Here is a 16,844-nt window from a genome sequence, read left to right on the forward strand (position 1 = left end):
ACTTCAAACAGTTTCGGTATCTGTGAAAGGAGGAAAGTACTTACCTGACAAGTTGCTGAGATTAAGGTTATTTCTGGAACACAGCACCTGGAACACAGAGATGCATTTTCTATTATATTTTGTGTTAATGGAAAAAGGTTTAAAAGTTATATTTAAATACTTATAGTGTTACCAAATGTGCTTGAATATGCACTGTTAAACATTCTATTACTTTAATAGTCGTTAATATTCTCAACTAATATCAATGCTTTTAGTAAATGACAATTCACTGACATATTTTCCTTCCTTCATTGCACCTCTCAGCACACAAACTCATGTTCTAACATGTTATTTCTTGAGCACATTTTACTAACACCTAACTTTTGGCATACCGGACACTAACAGACAATTGAATTGACTCTAGAAAGTGTTTCTACAAACAGTGCATTTTCAAGGCTTGTCCAGTGTCTAGGAAGTGCTACACTGTCAGGAGTTAACAGTAATTTAAACATCCTTCGCAAAACAGCATTTCTCACCCAGGAAAGGCGCGCGACACTCTCAAGTGACAGTTCAACTTATCTTTTTGCTTAATTCCGCTACCCAAGTTCACGTCCTTGCGAAAGGAAGCGTTTTCTGCCTCACATTAAACTGGAGTCTCGATTCATTACTAGGGGTAGAAAAAGGCGACTCCAGCAACTGAGCAGCTAGGAAATTGAAAGAGATCGTGTGCTGCCTTGGTGAGGCCAATGCGGCACTTCAGTAACCTCACCCCAATCCCAGCCCCGGAAGTTTGTGAGTCTCCAGTTGTGAGATCTGGGAGTCACCTTGACCCTCTCGGAGAGGTAGTGAAAGTAAGCCCTGGGACGGAGGCAGGGTGAGTAAAACCAAAGACAGAGAGGTACTCTCGAGAGCAAAACACGCCTTCACGTTTTCCTGTTTTCAGGACAGCTCGAGACCCAGAGTTTAAAGGAGGCAAGAGCAGGTGGCAGGACTCCGCCCACCACCACGCTTCCCCTCCCTCAGCTCGCACGCTCCACTCTCTCTGAGGTCCCGCCTCTTAAGCGCGCGCGAAGAGTTGCAGCGCCGTGCATCCTGGGAATTGTAGTTCCGACGGCCCGAGCCTTCTAAATGGAAGCAACAGTGGCCTACATACCCCATGGTGCCGTGCGGCGCTGGCCGCTCCCGGATGTGTGCCTGGCACCGGAAGAGAAGACGGCCCCCCTCTCTCGGCCCGGCCATCTTGTGGGAAGAGCTGAAGCAGGCGCTCTTGGCTTGGCGCGGCCCGCTGCAATCCGTGGAGGAACGCGCCGCCGAGCCACCATCATGCCTGGGCATTTACAGGAAGGCTTCGGCTGCGTGGTCACCAACCGATTCGACCAGTTATTTGACGACGAATCAGACCCTTTCGAGGTGCTGAAGGCAGCCGAGAACAAGAAAAAAGAAGCCGGCGGGGGCGGCGTTGGGGGCCCTGGGGCCAAGAGCGCAGCTCAGGCCGCAGCTCAGACCAACTCCAATGCGGCAGGCAAACAGCTGCGTAAAGAGTCCCAGAAAGATCGCAAGAACCCGTTGCCCCCCAACGTTGGCGTGGCTGACAAGAAAGAGGAGACGCAGCCGCCTGTGGCGCTTAAGAAAGAAGGTAAATCTGTGGTAGAAGGTGGGGGAGACCAGGGAAAGAGAGAAGGAGCGGGGGAGACTTGCGGCTATCTTTTGCGTCTCGAGCTCCGAGCGTCCGCGGGATATTTTGCCGCCGATTTCCTCAGGTTTTCCCCACACGACAAAAGCCGGGTCCCGCGAGCGTGCTAGCCCCAAGTTCAAACCACCGCCTGCAGGGTTCCTGGAGCCACCCCCTTCCCGCCTCAGGTTCTGAGCGGAGGAGCGTGGTCCGTAGACAAGCCGCTCCTCAAGCGTGCTCGGGATCCCAGGAGGTTGTTGCCTTCCCGCGGGATTCCGCAAGCCAGCGCATGGACGGAGGTTATGGGGAAGCGTGGGGTCCCCAGCTTCTTCCTGCCCAGAGGTCTCCCTCAGAGTGCTGCTTTGAGGTGCTTTTGTCTGTTTTAGATTTCTGTCCAGCCATCTTGTCCCACGATGGCGGTGAGCACCCTAGTGAAAAGCTGGAGTCGGAGTTTACACCACGCTCCTAAAGTGTTGGACGCTATGTGATATTCTGGAATAAGCTGCTGTTTTAAGTGCCACGTGTTCTTTATTGTACCACCGCCCCCCCCATTACCCCCTCAACTGTTAAACTTTAAAAGTCACTAGAGCGAGTTTACTGTTGGGAAAATAGAGAAATTTGACTACACTCGATTGCGAGAATTCTGAATGAAGATTGGTGGTTGCAGGAAATTCTGAGGATCGTTCCTCGTGTCACGATCTTTTCTCCCGATCCCCCGCACTCTTTTTTCATATGATGTGGCTTGGCCCAGGCCTCGTGGTGAAATGAGTGCAGACAGGCTGTCACGTTAGCTCAAGTAGAGTTCTTTTGACTGTGGTTTTTTTCTCTACATGTGCGTGAAGCATGGTCAGGATTTCATTGGCGGGTAATAGTTGCTCCTAGGCCACTGTAAACTTCACAGGATTGTCTTAAGCTCGATTTTTTGCGTTTTTACTCACTACGAGTTTGTCTTGTGAATGAAAAAGTAGAACAGTTGAGGATGAGAAAAACATACATAACAAGTAGGTGTAGGACCAAAACTCAATCTTTAAAATTGTTTTTCTGTGATTAAAGTTGAAATTACCCTTTACTGGCACGTGTTCCTGAAAGTTTTCTTAGCTTTAGTGAGCATTCAACTAAAATCAAAACAACTGTGTTAGGTTTTGGTTTAGGATTTTTTTTTAATAGAATTTTTGTGAGGCTTGGAATGAACTGAGGTAGTGACTAAAACAAGAATTCTTGTATTAAAATTACAGGTTGGGATTAAGCACGAGTTGGAGTATTAGAAAGCATGTATACATGCTTAGGCCAAATATCTATTTAGTCAGCTAAGCTTTATAGCCACCTGTAGCACAACTGAATAAATCATTTAATTTCTGTGTTAAGGAGCATTGGCTACTGTACTTATTTAAACTATGCTCGACTTTACGTATTTGATCACACTAATCCAAAGAAAGCACATGAAAAAATTGAGTGAGTATAAATCTAAAATCTTCCAGGTAGGTGTGTCACCCATTTTGAATGTTCAGAGCATAAAGCATAGTTTAAATCCCTCAGTTTTGGTCTTAAAGCACACCTTCTAAATGAGCACTTACCTGGAAACTAGTGTTTTAATTTATGTAGGTAGGAGATTATTTTCTAAATTTATAACCAGGACTGAGTTTGCTATTCAATAGTCTTTCTTTGGGAAATCTTCCATATTGACTACCAGCATTTTCTTTAGATCAGTGTTGCAGAGCACATTGACCTTAAATTTCCTAAAACAAATTTATAAAGGGAGAATGTTGAGTGGTAAAGTACTCGTTTTGAGATCCTGAGGTGAGTCGATGTTCTAGGCATTGGGGATAGACCTGCAAATAATCTCTTCCTCTTGTGGGAAGGATTGTTACCCTGATCATGTGTTCCTTGCCTTTGAATATAATTGCTGGCACAGTGCTAGATGTATATTAGATATATATTTAATATTTATAAGAATTAGTTTTGTAGCTTATCTTTTGTCAGTTGAAGAATTTAAGAATTGACACCACAGATTATCACTGAGTAGACCAGGGTGTTTTTTTTTTTTTAATATTAAAAGCCTGGAATCTAGTGAAAATCAAGTGAGCTTGTGAATACAGATAAATTAATCTAGAAGTTTGCGTTTTTAAGTGTCAATTATTGGGTAGATGTAGTAAGTTACTTTTCTGTAAGTCTAATCCTGAATATTGGGTGGAGAAGCAAGACATTGTTCATTTGGGTGTGTTTGGCTTGGATATCATTATAAGGACTGGTTACATAGCCCCGCCCCAACACACTATACATCTGATGAAATATATTTAAAATGCCTTGGTGTAAGATCTAACAATTGTGGTATGTCCTGAGAGTTTATGTGGAATGGACTTTAAAATTTCATTGAAGAGTTTGTTGATATTTACCATTTGGTTCTAGTTACGAGCACCTGAACAACTGTGTGGGTCCTGATGGTGTTCCACTTTCTTAGAAAGAACAAGGGTGGATCAACTTAAAGATCCTTTAGAAACAGATACTTGTAAGCACAAACCAAAAGAAAAAGCTCTCTATCCATAATAATAAAATAATGAGTATTTCCTAGTGGTTACATGAGATTATTTTTTAAAGTTAAGTGTGTTGTGTATATGTATACATGTATATAAAAATTAATAGAAGATGGTGGATTGTGCTTTTTACTGGTTAAATAGCAGAAACTACAGAGTTGTATTCCCAAGTGCCATTTGTTTTCCTTTCAGTTTTGAAATTTCATAAAATTAGCAGCCTTTCATTGTGTTGTTTTTTTCTTCCCAGATTATATAAAATAAAATAGTGTGACTTTTTGTTTTGTTTTTTTTGGTCAGTTCTTATCTAGCAAATGTGTGGGCTTGCTTGGTTATTATCTTTGGTATCTTTAAAGCCAAAATGTATCTTTTCCCTAAAACATCTTTAAATTTAGAATTTTAAATTATAAGAGACTCATCTTGAAAAGTGAGGAATAATAGCTACCTGTGCAAGTGACTTCCAAGTCAGCTACAGAGAATGCTTTGGGGGGAAAACTGACTTGGCAAACTAAATAGTAGTTTGAAAAGTTTGTCTTTAAATAGGAATTTCTGTAAAGTACTTTGTTAAGTTTAGAGATGCCCAGTTTTTCAACAGGAAGTGCTTAGTGGACTGAAAAGAGTAGCAACTTTTTTTTCCTTTAAAAAGTTAAGCCCAAAGTTTTTTTGTGTTGCAAAATAATTTGCTTATGGTGTTTATTTATCATTTTAGGAATAAGACGTGTTGGAAGAAGACCTGATCAACAGCTTCAGGGAGAAGGGAAAATAATTGATAGGAGACCCGAAAGGCGACCACCTCGTGAACGACGATTTGAAAAGCCACTTGAAGAAAAGGGTGAAGGAGGAGAATTTTCAGTTGATAGGCAAGATTTTTTAATGTCTTCATGTTTCGTCAGTTTGTAGAGTCGCATCTTAACACAAAGCTATATATTGGTCATATTTGCCAGGTAACTGGGTGGTTACATTTATCAGTTTTTCAAAGAAACCTCTGAATGTTTGCATTACTATATTTCAGACATTTTGGTAACAGATTTTAGTGTTCAAATTTATATTTCTTGTAGTGAAACACTTCAGTTGAAATGATGACCAATTTCTTTTCCTTGCTATCCCCAGATGATACGTTAACAGGAAACCCCTGTGGGGTAATTGTTTATAGCAAAACAGATTGATAACTCATTATGCAGGTTAGATGTGTTTATTTTAACTATTAAATGTATTGGCGAATAGCAGTTTTACTGGATTATAATGTGAATTGAATAACAATGAAAAAGTATGCACTAGTAAATTATAGAGAATGTCAAAATAATTTTCTTGTTTTTAGAGTTTCCTAGTTTTGATTTCCTTTTATATGTTTAGAAATAGACTATTTTAACTATTTCCTAGAAACACATTTAACTATTGGGTTATGAGCCAGTAAGTATGTGTCTGTATTTTTGAGCCTTTGAATGAATTCCCTTTATTCTTTGTTCTAGAAACCTGGGGCTTGTATAATATTTTTCATTTGTTGTAGACCAATCATTGACCGGCCTATTCGAGGCCGTGGTGGTCTTGGAAGGGGTCGAGGAGGCCGTGGACGTGGAATGGGCCGAGGAGATGGATTTGATTCTCGTGGCAAACGTGAATTTGATAGGCATAGTGGAAGTGATAGATCGTAAGTCTTATATTGGTTTTCATTTTATTTTTGTATTTGAATCTACTACTTTACTAAAACAAAATTTGAATTTTCAGAACTAAAGAGTATTATGTTAACTCAGTTTTGTTAGTTCTTTTTCACATTACAGTGGCTTGAAGCACGAGGACAAACGTGGAGGTAGCGGATCTCACAACTGGGGAACTGTCAAAGATGAATTAACGTTGGTATTCTGTTTGTTTGTTTGTTTTTTTTATAAATAATTATAAAAAATTGATCCTATACCTTAATAGAGGTTCACCCATAACTATTAAATTTTATTTGTCCCTGGGACAAGAATGGATGCTTTCATCTCAGAGCTGCTTCCTTACAGGATAGTATCTTGTTGGATATGTTTAGTATATAGTGTATCAAGTGACCAATTTTTCTATATTTTAATATATGTGATAACAGTTTTTCTTTTCATATGGATATGTGAAACCCTACATTGATGCTGTTTGAATAATCTGATTTCTTGTGCGTCTTTTAATAGTTTCTAGATATTGACCCTTTTGGTCATTAAAAAAATTTGATCAGTCAGTGGAACTTCGTTTTAGAACTGTTGTGCTACACTGAGTAAAATACTTGTTCTATAACTTGGATCTGTGTACATTTTAAAATTGTTTTCTCTTAAAGGTCTATTAGTGCATAACTTTAGTAGGAGAAAGCTCTTAGGGAATGTGAGGATTTTAAAATATTTTTGTATAAAGAATTCTTCGGCTACATGTAAATGGACCTAGATGCTTTTCTTTTTCTTTCTTTCCTTAGAGAGTCCCCAAAATACATTCAGAAACAAATATCTTATAATTGCAGTGACTTGGAGCAGTCAAATGTGACTGAGGAAACACCTGAAGGTGAAGAACATCCAGTTGCAGACACTGAAAATAAGTAAGTGGTTTTATGTATAGTGATAATGCTCCAGCATGGACATGAGTTTTGGTTTTTACCATGAAAAAAACCTGTAGGTGTAATGCTATTACTTGATGGTATTTTAACAGAATAGATTTTTATTGTATCCCAGTCCCTCAGAGAGTATCTATTAGGAGGAGTGTCTTGCACATGTATATACTGGACTCTAATGGTTTGAAAGAAAAAAATTATTTGAAATTATCATTGTTGTCTTAAAAAGATAAGGAAAATAGTAAAACCTATTAGTCCTAAGCACAAAAATTAACTATTTTAACCTGAGACTAGAGAGTAGGAATAAGATACGTATTTTATCTAACTACCTTATTTAGTAGGGGAAATGGTAATGATAATATAAGTAAGGGTATAATTCAAGTGATAGCTGTCTAGAGATTGGATAAGTGGGAACTGGAATCTGAAATGGGAATTTCTAAAAATTAGACCAAGTAGTTGAAATAAGAGAAATTATAGTATTTAGACCTCATAGTTCAAAGTAACTTTGGATTCTGTTACACAAATTTTATTCTGAGACAGATTAAAACTAGAAAACGTGACCACATTAGAATTAATTTCTCTGTCTCTTTGAAAATTTTTTTCCAACAACGTAGAATTTAGAGCATAGCATTATTGGCATGTTTTAAAATGTATGAGTAGAGCAAAGGGCCGGAATATTCACTAGTTTTCTTAATCTTTTTTATTTTCTGAGTTTTTAGGTGAAAGACTGAGTTTTGGCGTTTTTGTTTATTCAGGGGTGTGAGGGTTTTCAAAATTAATGTTATACTGATAGAAATTTAATACCTTCTAGTTTCCATCAATCCAAGCAGCAGTTACATGGCTGTCATTTTTTATAGTTTTGTGGTTTAAAGTCTTGCATAATAGATTATTTAGGTCAATAATTCTTAACCAGAGCATATTCAGATCAGTCACAGAGGGGATATTTTTCTAAACTTTGCTTTTTCTCCAGGAAGAATTGCTCTTACGGTGAACCACCAATAATTACTGGAATATCATATTTCATGGATTTGTTGGAATTAGGAATAATAGATTTATTCTTGGAGAGAGTAGATAAAAATACCTGGTGTTAAGTGATCGGTTTAACTTGGGGTAATATGAATTCATTTATATGAAACTAACAAAAATCATAATTTTGTGTGGTAAACAGTGTCATAGGTGAGTTAAACGAACCTTACGTGACATAAGTACTTCATAATGCTCAACACAACTTTGTTTCTTTAATAAAGAATCTGTGTTTAAATAAGCTTGAGAGTGAGCTATAAGGATTATAAATGTTTACCAGAAGGAAATCATGTATTAATAGGAGATAGGAAGCAAATTCCTTAACTCAGGGCCCAGAAATGAAATTGAGGGTATTTGATCTAAAGATCATGATGATGACATTAGAGTAGTCTCCACTCTTACTTACTCCATAGTAGGGGAAAATCAGAACAGGATCACATCTTGTAATGGAAGGATAATTTTAAGAAACACAGCTTTTATTCCCTTATGTATTGTTTCCAGAGCTTCTGTTTTGTTTCATTTGATCTTTAAAAATAACCTTTAAAGATAGATGTTAATGGTTTCATGATATAATAAAGTATACTGAGTTCTGTTCTGGATTGTGTCATAACTTATAATAACTTATAAGTAACTAGGACCTTTTTTTTTTTTATCTATAAACTGACAAGAGTTGGACTTGATAGCCAAGATCTACCTCATCAAGTCAGTGTAAACTTGCTCTAGGAAGTTTTAAGATGGAATTTGTCAAACTGTGAAGAGTAGTGTGGGAGGGAGATATTTGAGCTGTAAAGCTAACTGAATCACCTGCTATCTTTGGAAAGAAGCAGGGCTCCCAGAATAGCAAACAACTTGTTTGGTAACAATTGGAAATTGAGATTAGACTAAAATAATGGATTCCTAGGCCCATGCTTGCTTTCTTCAAAAAGTGAAAAGGATAATATATAATAGAACCTGAGAAGTATAGTTGGAAATAACTAATTTAGTATTACATATTGAAATCAGTGTGTTTTGTGCAGTTTCATTACTAGTGAAAACTGTCTCCTGGCGATACACAGGTTGGTTTGAAAGTTGGAGTACATAGAATTTAGGATTGGTAGAAACTTGGCGTTTAAAGTTTAAGTGTTGTTGAATTAAAGCATAGAGAAACAGTGCTTTTATATTCTAGAATGTGAAACTTGGTTTCACAGGCATCCTAGGTGATTACTCTCATATATGTTATAGTTAACACTATGGGAAATTATAGAAATTAAAAATGTGGTTTAAGAGAAGCTGGGCCAGTGTTTAATAACAAGGGTACAATTTTAAAGCAGTGTTTTAAGACATGTATATTTTAGGTTTAGTAAAGCCGGTTCCAGATTGTCTTACTGACAGATGAACATTTTAAAAGTTTATGAAGGTGAATTGTATTTTCTTCAGGTATCCATACTTTCACTAATTCAACAAGATTTGAATTCCTGGTCTCTACCAAATTACATGTTAGCCATTGGGTTACAAAGAAAACTATGTTCCTCCAGTCCTTGGATACCATCTTCCCTAAAAGATTACCAACCAGCCAAGATTAACTTACTCAATAATCATAATAAATAATGTAGATTTTTGTCAACCCCTACCTGATGTAAAATTTAAACATCTTTTCACAGGGAGAACGAAGTTGAAGAAGTAAAGGAAGAGGGTCCAAAAGAAATGACTTTGGATGAGTGGAAAGCTATTCAAAATAAGGACCGGGCAAAAGTAGAATTTAATATCCGAAAACCAAATGAAGGGGCTGATGGGCAGTGGAAGAAGGGGTTTGTTCTTCATAAGTCAAAGAGTGAAGAGGTAAGGTTAAGTTTTGTGGTGTTCAAAAATGTTCAGATGTGTCTTGAATTATGTTTATAATTTTTGGTTTAAAATTTCATATGGATAATTTGTTTATAAAGAAGGAAAGCTTACATAGTATCATTTCGGGCCGATAAATTGTTCAGAAAGGAAAATAAACTACGTTATCATGTATACCAAAAATTTAGTCCTTCAGTCAGTTCATAATTATATTTAATACGGTAGTTCCTTCCCAAAAAAAGATTAGTTGTATATCATACAATTATTATTGTTTAAAATATATGGTAGGTCTTTTCAAAGTTGTGATGGTTTTTTTTTTTAATCTTGCCTAACTGATAATCATTCAAAGACTTGTATTAGATTGAAGATTGGCATTTTCATGTAGCTTAATCTAAAATAAAATGAGTGGCTTCATTCACTGGTCAATTTTTGAAACTGTCTGCCTGTGTTGTATATAATGCTTAAGACTTTTCAGTAAATGGTAGTACTGAGGATTGATATAAAAACGAGAATTAATTTACAATTTTATTTATGAGACGGGGAAACTAATGAAAATTTTTGAGAAAGATATGTTGTTGGTTTTTGATTTTAAGCCTTGGTGCACATTCTTAGAGGAATGTCCCAGTGCTGCATCCTTTTATAGCTTGTGTATGAAATTTTAGTCATAAAGTAAGTTGAATTGAAATGTTATGAAGTCAACCTGTAATAAAAAGATTCAATAGGATTTTATTACATTTTAATTTTCTAAACAAAAAAATAACTCCGAAACAAAGTTGGAAACGTGAAATAAAACAGGATGAAGAGACTTATTTTTCTGGGTTTAGAGGTGACGTTTTAAACATTGACTATAAAAATAATATAAATGACATTGTTTTTTAAGTGTCAAGGCCTATGGAAAAACACATTTTACTTCATTAAAGCACTTGATTATTTTTTCATACCTTTTGCAGATAATGTTTTGGTGTCGGTAAAACAAATAGGATTCCTGATTAAAGACCTTGAAAGTTCATCTTGGGGAGATTGTTCATTTGAACTAGTTAAACTGCTAAGGTTAACATGAAAAAAAATTTATTAGACACCTTTGAGACGATTATTTGTAAATTTTTTGGGGTCCCTACAGAACTTTTCTTTGAAAAAGATGCATATACAAAATGCTGATACAATTTTAGACGATTCATTAACACCCTGAAGCTTCTGCATGTATTTTATAGACATCACGTTAGGTAACCCAGTTTTAAGTATTTTACAGTGAGCTTTTCAGAAATAATCATGAGATGATGTATATGATTAGAAATTTTTAAAAATTTTAAAAGGCAAAATTGGTCATGAATAGCTTCGAAACCAGGACACTTTTTCATTATTAAGACACTTAAAGGTGTTTGGGCTCTTCGTGTTATATTGCCTTTGTGATGTGAGTTCTTGTTTAAATCTCGCCTTATTGGCACATTATGGCCCTTGCATTTGATATACGTAGGTCTTCAAGTTTGTTGTGTACATTATTTTAAGTGTTCTTTTTGTTTTACTTATCTTCAACTCCACAACAAATATGAAGTATTTAGGGAAAAGAACCGTTTTAGAAGTGAAGAACTGAGTGTTATTGACAGAACTGAGACCAGAGACCTTATTTCCTGTTTGTTTCCTGCTCTAGAAAAAACTTTTCTCCAGTTTATCTTGCTAGTTACCTTAAAGGTTAGGGATGTGCCTTGAACATCCAGACTTCCTTTTTCTTTATTGTAAAATCTTTGAGGTGGTTCAGTAGTATATCAACTTTTTATTTTACGTCTGTGCTCTAGAAATGTACAAAAGCTTCTAATTAATGGTTATCGTTGCTTTGCAATAGCAAACATTTAAAAATTAGAAAGTATATATCATTAACTTTAATTTGCTAGTGGTCTTGTGGATTTACATTTTGTTTTAGAATTCTTTAAAATTAATATTTAGAAAAATTCTCTATTTAAATTAGGTTGATCTGGCACTAAGAGATGATATTTAATTCAGATACTAAATGCTTAAAGCAGGGGTCCCCAGCCCCCAGGCCACAGACCAGTACTGGTCAGTGGCTAGTTAGGAACGAGGCTGCACGGAAGGAGGTGAGCAGCAGGCGAGCAAGCGAAGCTTCATCTGTATTTGCAGCCATTTCCCAGCGCTAGCTAGCATTACTGCCTTGGCTCCTGGTGATCATCTATCAGGCATTAGATTCTCATAGGAGCACCAGTCCCTGGTGCCACAAAGGTTGGGGACCACTGGTTAAGGGGATGAAAACATGGATACAAATACAAAACTCATTTGTACTTTAAAGGTAGTTATTAATAGTTGTAATAGAACAAAATATTATTCCTTTCTAAAAGATTATACATTCATTTTTAAAAATTAAAACCTGCTTTAAAGTAGTATGAGAAAAGTCTAACTCGAAGATTGAAGTTCATCCCAAACATATAAGAAATTAGGCATTAAGCAGTGTAAAATTCTTGGGCTTTTGCGGACTGGGTCGTGTAGCTTACACATTAACACAAAGTAGGATCTAGATTTCACAAACATGACTTCATTTTTAAGATGATTCCTTTGGTATATTTAAAGTGTGGTTTTATTTACGTGCAGCTGTTCAAGATTTCCTTGTGTAAAGTTGTGTTTCACTTGAATTGGTAGCTCTTCTTTATATGGAGGAACATGTAAACGTTGTATATAAACAGAAAAGCATTCCGAGAAGTCTTTATACAATTTTTCTTCCCAAGTCATGATTGGAAGAATATAGAGCAAGTTTCCTTTATAACTTATAAATTATGAAATTTAGTATTACCAATATTAGAAACTTTATATGTCATCTATCTATGTCTCTTTATGAGGGATTTCTTTATGGGATTCTAATCTGAAGGACAGTTTAAATGTACTTATCCAGACTTTGAGTTGGGAATATGAAAGAGAAAGGAATTCTTCCTCAAGATCACACTATAGCTGATCGATCTCAAAGCTTATTATCTGTAGTAGTGTTGATGTATTTGTTTACACAAAGTTCAGGTTGGATATTTGGCTCATTTAGAAATTTGCAACATTGCTTTCCTATTAATCACCGAGTGGCCTTCACTTAAATATTTAGGCTCATGCTGAAGATTCGGTTATGGACCATCATTTCCGGAAACCAGCAAATGATATAACGTCTCAGCTGGAGATCAATTTTGGAGACCTTGGCCGCCCAGGACGTGGTGGCAGGGGAGGACGAGGTGGCCGTGGGCGTGGTGGACGTCCAAACCGTGGCAGCAGGACTGACAAGGTAATTTTGACTTATGTTGTCCTTTTAAGTAATTTGAAGACGACTTCTGGCAAATCACTGCTCAAGGTCCTTTGGGAGCATGAGTAGTAGAAGAAGAGGTAGACATTTCAAGGAACTGCATTTTAGATTATATTTTTGTTTAAAGCACTTGAATGACTATCACCATTTCTTGACTACTAAGTGCTGGTCATGGTGCTGTGCTAGGCATTTTATGTACTCTCATCTAACTCTTGTTACTGCGTAGATACTCCATTTTACAGAAGAGGAAATTCAGGTACAGAGAACCAAGTTAACTCTTGGCCTTTGCCAGAGTCTACCTGAAATGCCAACTACTTACTACCTTTGCTCTGACTCTTCACTGCTTTTTAGGTCTCAGCTTGTATCTGTTATATAATTGTGTTACACTTACTAGATCAGTGGTCCCCAGTCTTTTTGACATCAGGGACCCATGCTCCTATGCAATCTAATGCCTGATGGATGATTTGAGGTGGAGCTGAGGCGATGATGTTAGTGCTAGGGAGTGGCTACAAATACAGATGAAGCTTCACTTGCTCTCCCACTGCTCACCTTCTACTGTGCGGCCCGGTTCCTAACAGGCCACAGACCAGTACTAGTCGGCGGCCCAGGGGTTCGGCACCCCTACAGTAGATGATTGTCTAGTAGACACCTTTTTTGTTTTTTTTGTCCTTGATTTTGTAGTCTTCCATGCCTCCGTTGCACTGTGCAACAAAAAACTTAAGTTCTTAAGAAATATTTTGATAGAAGCCCTGAGGATTGATTTGAACTCTGCTCTGATGCCAAAGTCCATGCTTTGAATGTGTAGACATTATTAAAGTTAATAGAGCTAACTTTAATAGAACTAACCCTTTGGGTTAGTTCATTGTCTCTTGTGGTCTATCTAGGATACAACCATAATGTTCCCCTGAATTCTCAACACCTGATAAACAAATTGGGGGACATACCTGCTTGAGTCTCAGTGTTTGATTATAATGGTAACTTAATGTTACAGATTTTACGGAACAGTGTAGTGATACTGTGTTTTTGTTCTTCATCTGATATCAGGTGTTTTTAAGAGCCAGTGTTGTATGTGGACCTTTAAATACTTTTTTTTGTTGTACTTTGTAAATAGCACTTGGCAGTTGGGTCCCTTTCTAACATTGATAAAAGTGCTGCTTAAATAATTATAATCAATTTCTTAGCCTGCTTTCAAATTGATGCCATTCTTATTTAGCACGTGGGGAAAATATAGGAATACTTAAGAAAGTAAGGATCTTCGTATCCCATATTACTCTACTTAATGTGATTTATTAGAAAAGTGAAATAACCGTGTTGTGACTACTATGGAATTTCCTTAGGTCTTGATAGACTGTCAGGACAAAGCTCATTTGCAAGTATTTGTAGTCTTATTCTGATCCATTATTTTGCCTTAAAGTAAAACCTTTGACACGTTTTACTTAGTATTTTTAATAACTTGAAGATTTTTTTAGAGTTCTGTGTCTGAATGTAGACACTGGCAATTCATTTTCAAGAATTGAGAATTATTAATTTTGGTTTGTTTCTTTTTCAGTCAAGTGCTTCTGCTCCTGATGTAGATGACCCAGAGGCATTCCCAGCTCTGGCTTAACTGGATGCCATAAAACCACCCTGGTTCCTTTGTGGACCCTCCTCTCTGAGGTTTTGCATGCTTAAGGATCCCAAACAACTAAGAAATTTAAAAAAAAAAAAAAAAAAGACTGTCATTCATACCATTCACACCTACAGACTGAATTTTATCTGTTTTGAAAATGAACTTCTCTCGCTACACAGAAGTAACAATATGGTAGTCAGTTTTGTATTTAGAAATGTATTGGTAGCAGGGATGTTTTCATAATTTTCAGAGATTATGCATTCTTCATGAATATTTTGTATTGCTGCTTGCAAATATGCATTTCCAAACTTGAAATATAGGTGTGAACAGTGTGTACCAGTTTAAAGCTTTCACTTCATTTGTGTTTTTTAATTAAGGATTTAGATGTTCCCCCAATGACAAACTGGTTTTAAATATTGGACATAATATCAGTTTTAATACCCGCTTTGCATTTTCACACGTGGTCAACCTGGGACATGTAAACTTTGATTGTCAAATTTTATGCTGTGTGGAATACTAACTACTTTATGTATTTTAACTTAGTTTTAATATTTTCATTTCTGGGGAAAAAATCTTTTCACTTCTCATGATAGTTGTTATATGCTAAATCTTTATATACAGAAATATCAGACTTGAACAAATTCAGAGCACATTGGTATATTAACCCTTGTTCCTGCATGGTTCATTAGGATCCAATTATAATTGAGTCACAGTTTCAACTATATTTGCTTTTAAAATGTGACTTTCCCATTTTAAAAACCAAACACGACACCTTACTGGTGAAAGTTGTTTAAGCTACTTACTGTTGATAGACACATTCTGTCAGGTGAAATAGTTTATGGAAGTTGGGCTTTCCCCCCTCGAACAGGGTGGGTGGAACAAAGTTGATTTGGCTGATGCATAATATTTGAACTGTGTCTGGCCACTCAGTATGATTTGTGTATGTGACAGGTCCCAAATCAAAATTGTACACCCATAATCAACAACCCTTTAATCCTTCCTTGTCCTAAAGAAACCAAAGGTCACACTGGTTAGTAAGGTGAGATGGGGTGAGTATGTTAATTTTGGAATTTGGAAAGCAGACAGCTTTACTTTATAAGATTGGAACAACAGCACCATCCATGAAATATAAACCAAAAATCTAAATTGTTTCTGAATTTCCTATATTGTTATTAATTTTGGTCTTAAGTTGATAGATGACTATTCCACAGAAAGTGATAAGTATCTTTTACCTCTTTCTCCATTAGAAAATTAGGTTAATAATTCCTGAACCAGAGCATCTCCACTTAGTAAAACATTTATGAAGAGAGAATGATCAATAAACAGGTTTTCTAGGCTCCTTTTTTCTTTAAAGTCTTCTGCCACATTTATTAATAAGCAGGAAAGAAATTTTACTTAAGTTTTAAAGATTTTTTGTCATTCATTTTCAGTAATTTTCTATCTATGTATGGTAACGTCCAATTTTTAAAAAGATCTTAAGTCATAGAATGTCTGCTCTTTAGCTGATTAGTTCTCCCATATACTTCTAAGAGAAGTTGTATAGTACAAAACTTATTCATTTGGATTAGAGATATTAATCTAGTTACCTACTAGTTTGACATCTTAGGAAGGAGGTAATTGGTTTTTTAATGATGGATAAACCTGTGCTGGTGTTTTGGATCTTATGATGCTAAGCGTGTTCTGCACTGGTGCTAATGTCTAATATAATTTTATATTTACAAACATACCTGCTACCCAGAGGCAAGTATTAATTTAGTCCATATGGACTACTGACCCCTCAAGATTGCAACATTCATTTCCTCAGTTCGTTTAGCCTTTAAAAGTATCTTAACTCATATCTGTATGTGTAACATGTTTATAAACCTCTTGATTTCTAGCAACATATAGAAAACACCTGCTATTAAAATACTTTACAAGTTCTATCCACTGTCAGCCATTGCTGGCATTCTGTCACTTGAGAATACACAGCAATATCTGATATGTTGCAAGCTTTCAAGATAGCCTGAACTTTAAAAAGTTGGGTCCATTAGTTGTATCTGATGGATGTAAATTTGCCTCTTAGATCACTTTCTGTCAAGAGCTAAAACTGTGAACCTAACTTTCTTTTACTGGTGGGTAATAACTGAAAATAAAGATTTTATTTTCATGCTCACTTCTTAAAAGTCATAAAAACACTCAGATAGGAGCCCATTTATCGTCATGTGTTTTCTGATCTGTTCGTACACTCCCAAGATAATGCTCATATTTCATTTTTTCCCTTTAAGCTTAGATTTTATGTGGGGTTCTTGTCAAACCAGGCTTTCTAATACATTTGGGAGGCATTCCTGTTTTAATGAGTATTATAATTGGAAAGTTGAATCCTT

General features: G+C 36.4%; 1 protein-coding gene across 4 annotated transcripts; it reads left to right on the plus strand.

The window, feature by feature from the left end:
• Positions 1-1,167: 1,167 nt before the first annotated feature.
• On the plus strand, positions 1,168-16,633 carry SERBP1 (SERPINE1 mRNA binding protein 1). 4 transcript variants are annotated; one of them, XM_011365732.1, is made up of 8 exons: positions 1,168-1,615; positions 4,889-5,039; positions 5,687-5,827; positions 5,940-6,029; positions 6,614-6,733; positions 9,409-9,586; positions 12,681-12,854; positions 14,422-16,633. In XM_011365732.1, exons 1-8 carry the CDS (start codon positions 1,303-1,305, stop codon positions 14,476-14,478), a joined length of 1,224 nt encoding a protein of 407 aa, XP_011364034.1. In that variant the 5' UTR covers positions 1,168-1,302; the 3' UTR covers positions 14,479-16,633. The 4 variants fall into 4 exon arrangements, with proteins under 4 accessions (XP_011364034.1, XP_011364036.1, XP_011364035.1 ...); XM_011365734.1 differs by having other exon boundaries at positions 6,659-6,733; XM_011365733.1 differs by having other exon boundaries at positions 5,958-6,029.
• The last annotated feature ends 211 nt before the right edge of the window (positions 16,634-16,844 follow it).

The sequence above is a fragment of the Pteropus vampyrus genome, unplaced genomic scaffold (genome assembly GCF_000151845.1).
Source record: "Pteropus vampyrus isolate Shadow unplaced genomic scaffold, Pvam_2.0 Scaffold115, whole genome shotgun sequence".
NCBI classification, from domain to species: Eukaryota; Metazoa; Chordata; class Mammalia; order Chiroptera; family Pteropodidae; genus Pteropus; species Pteropus vampyrus.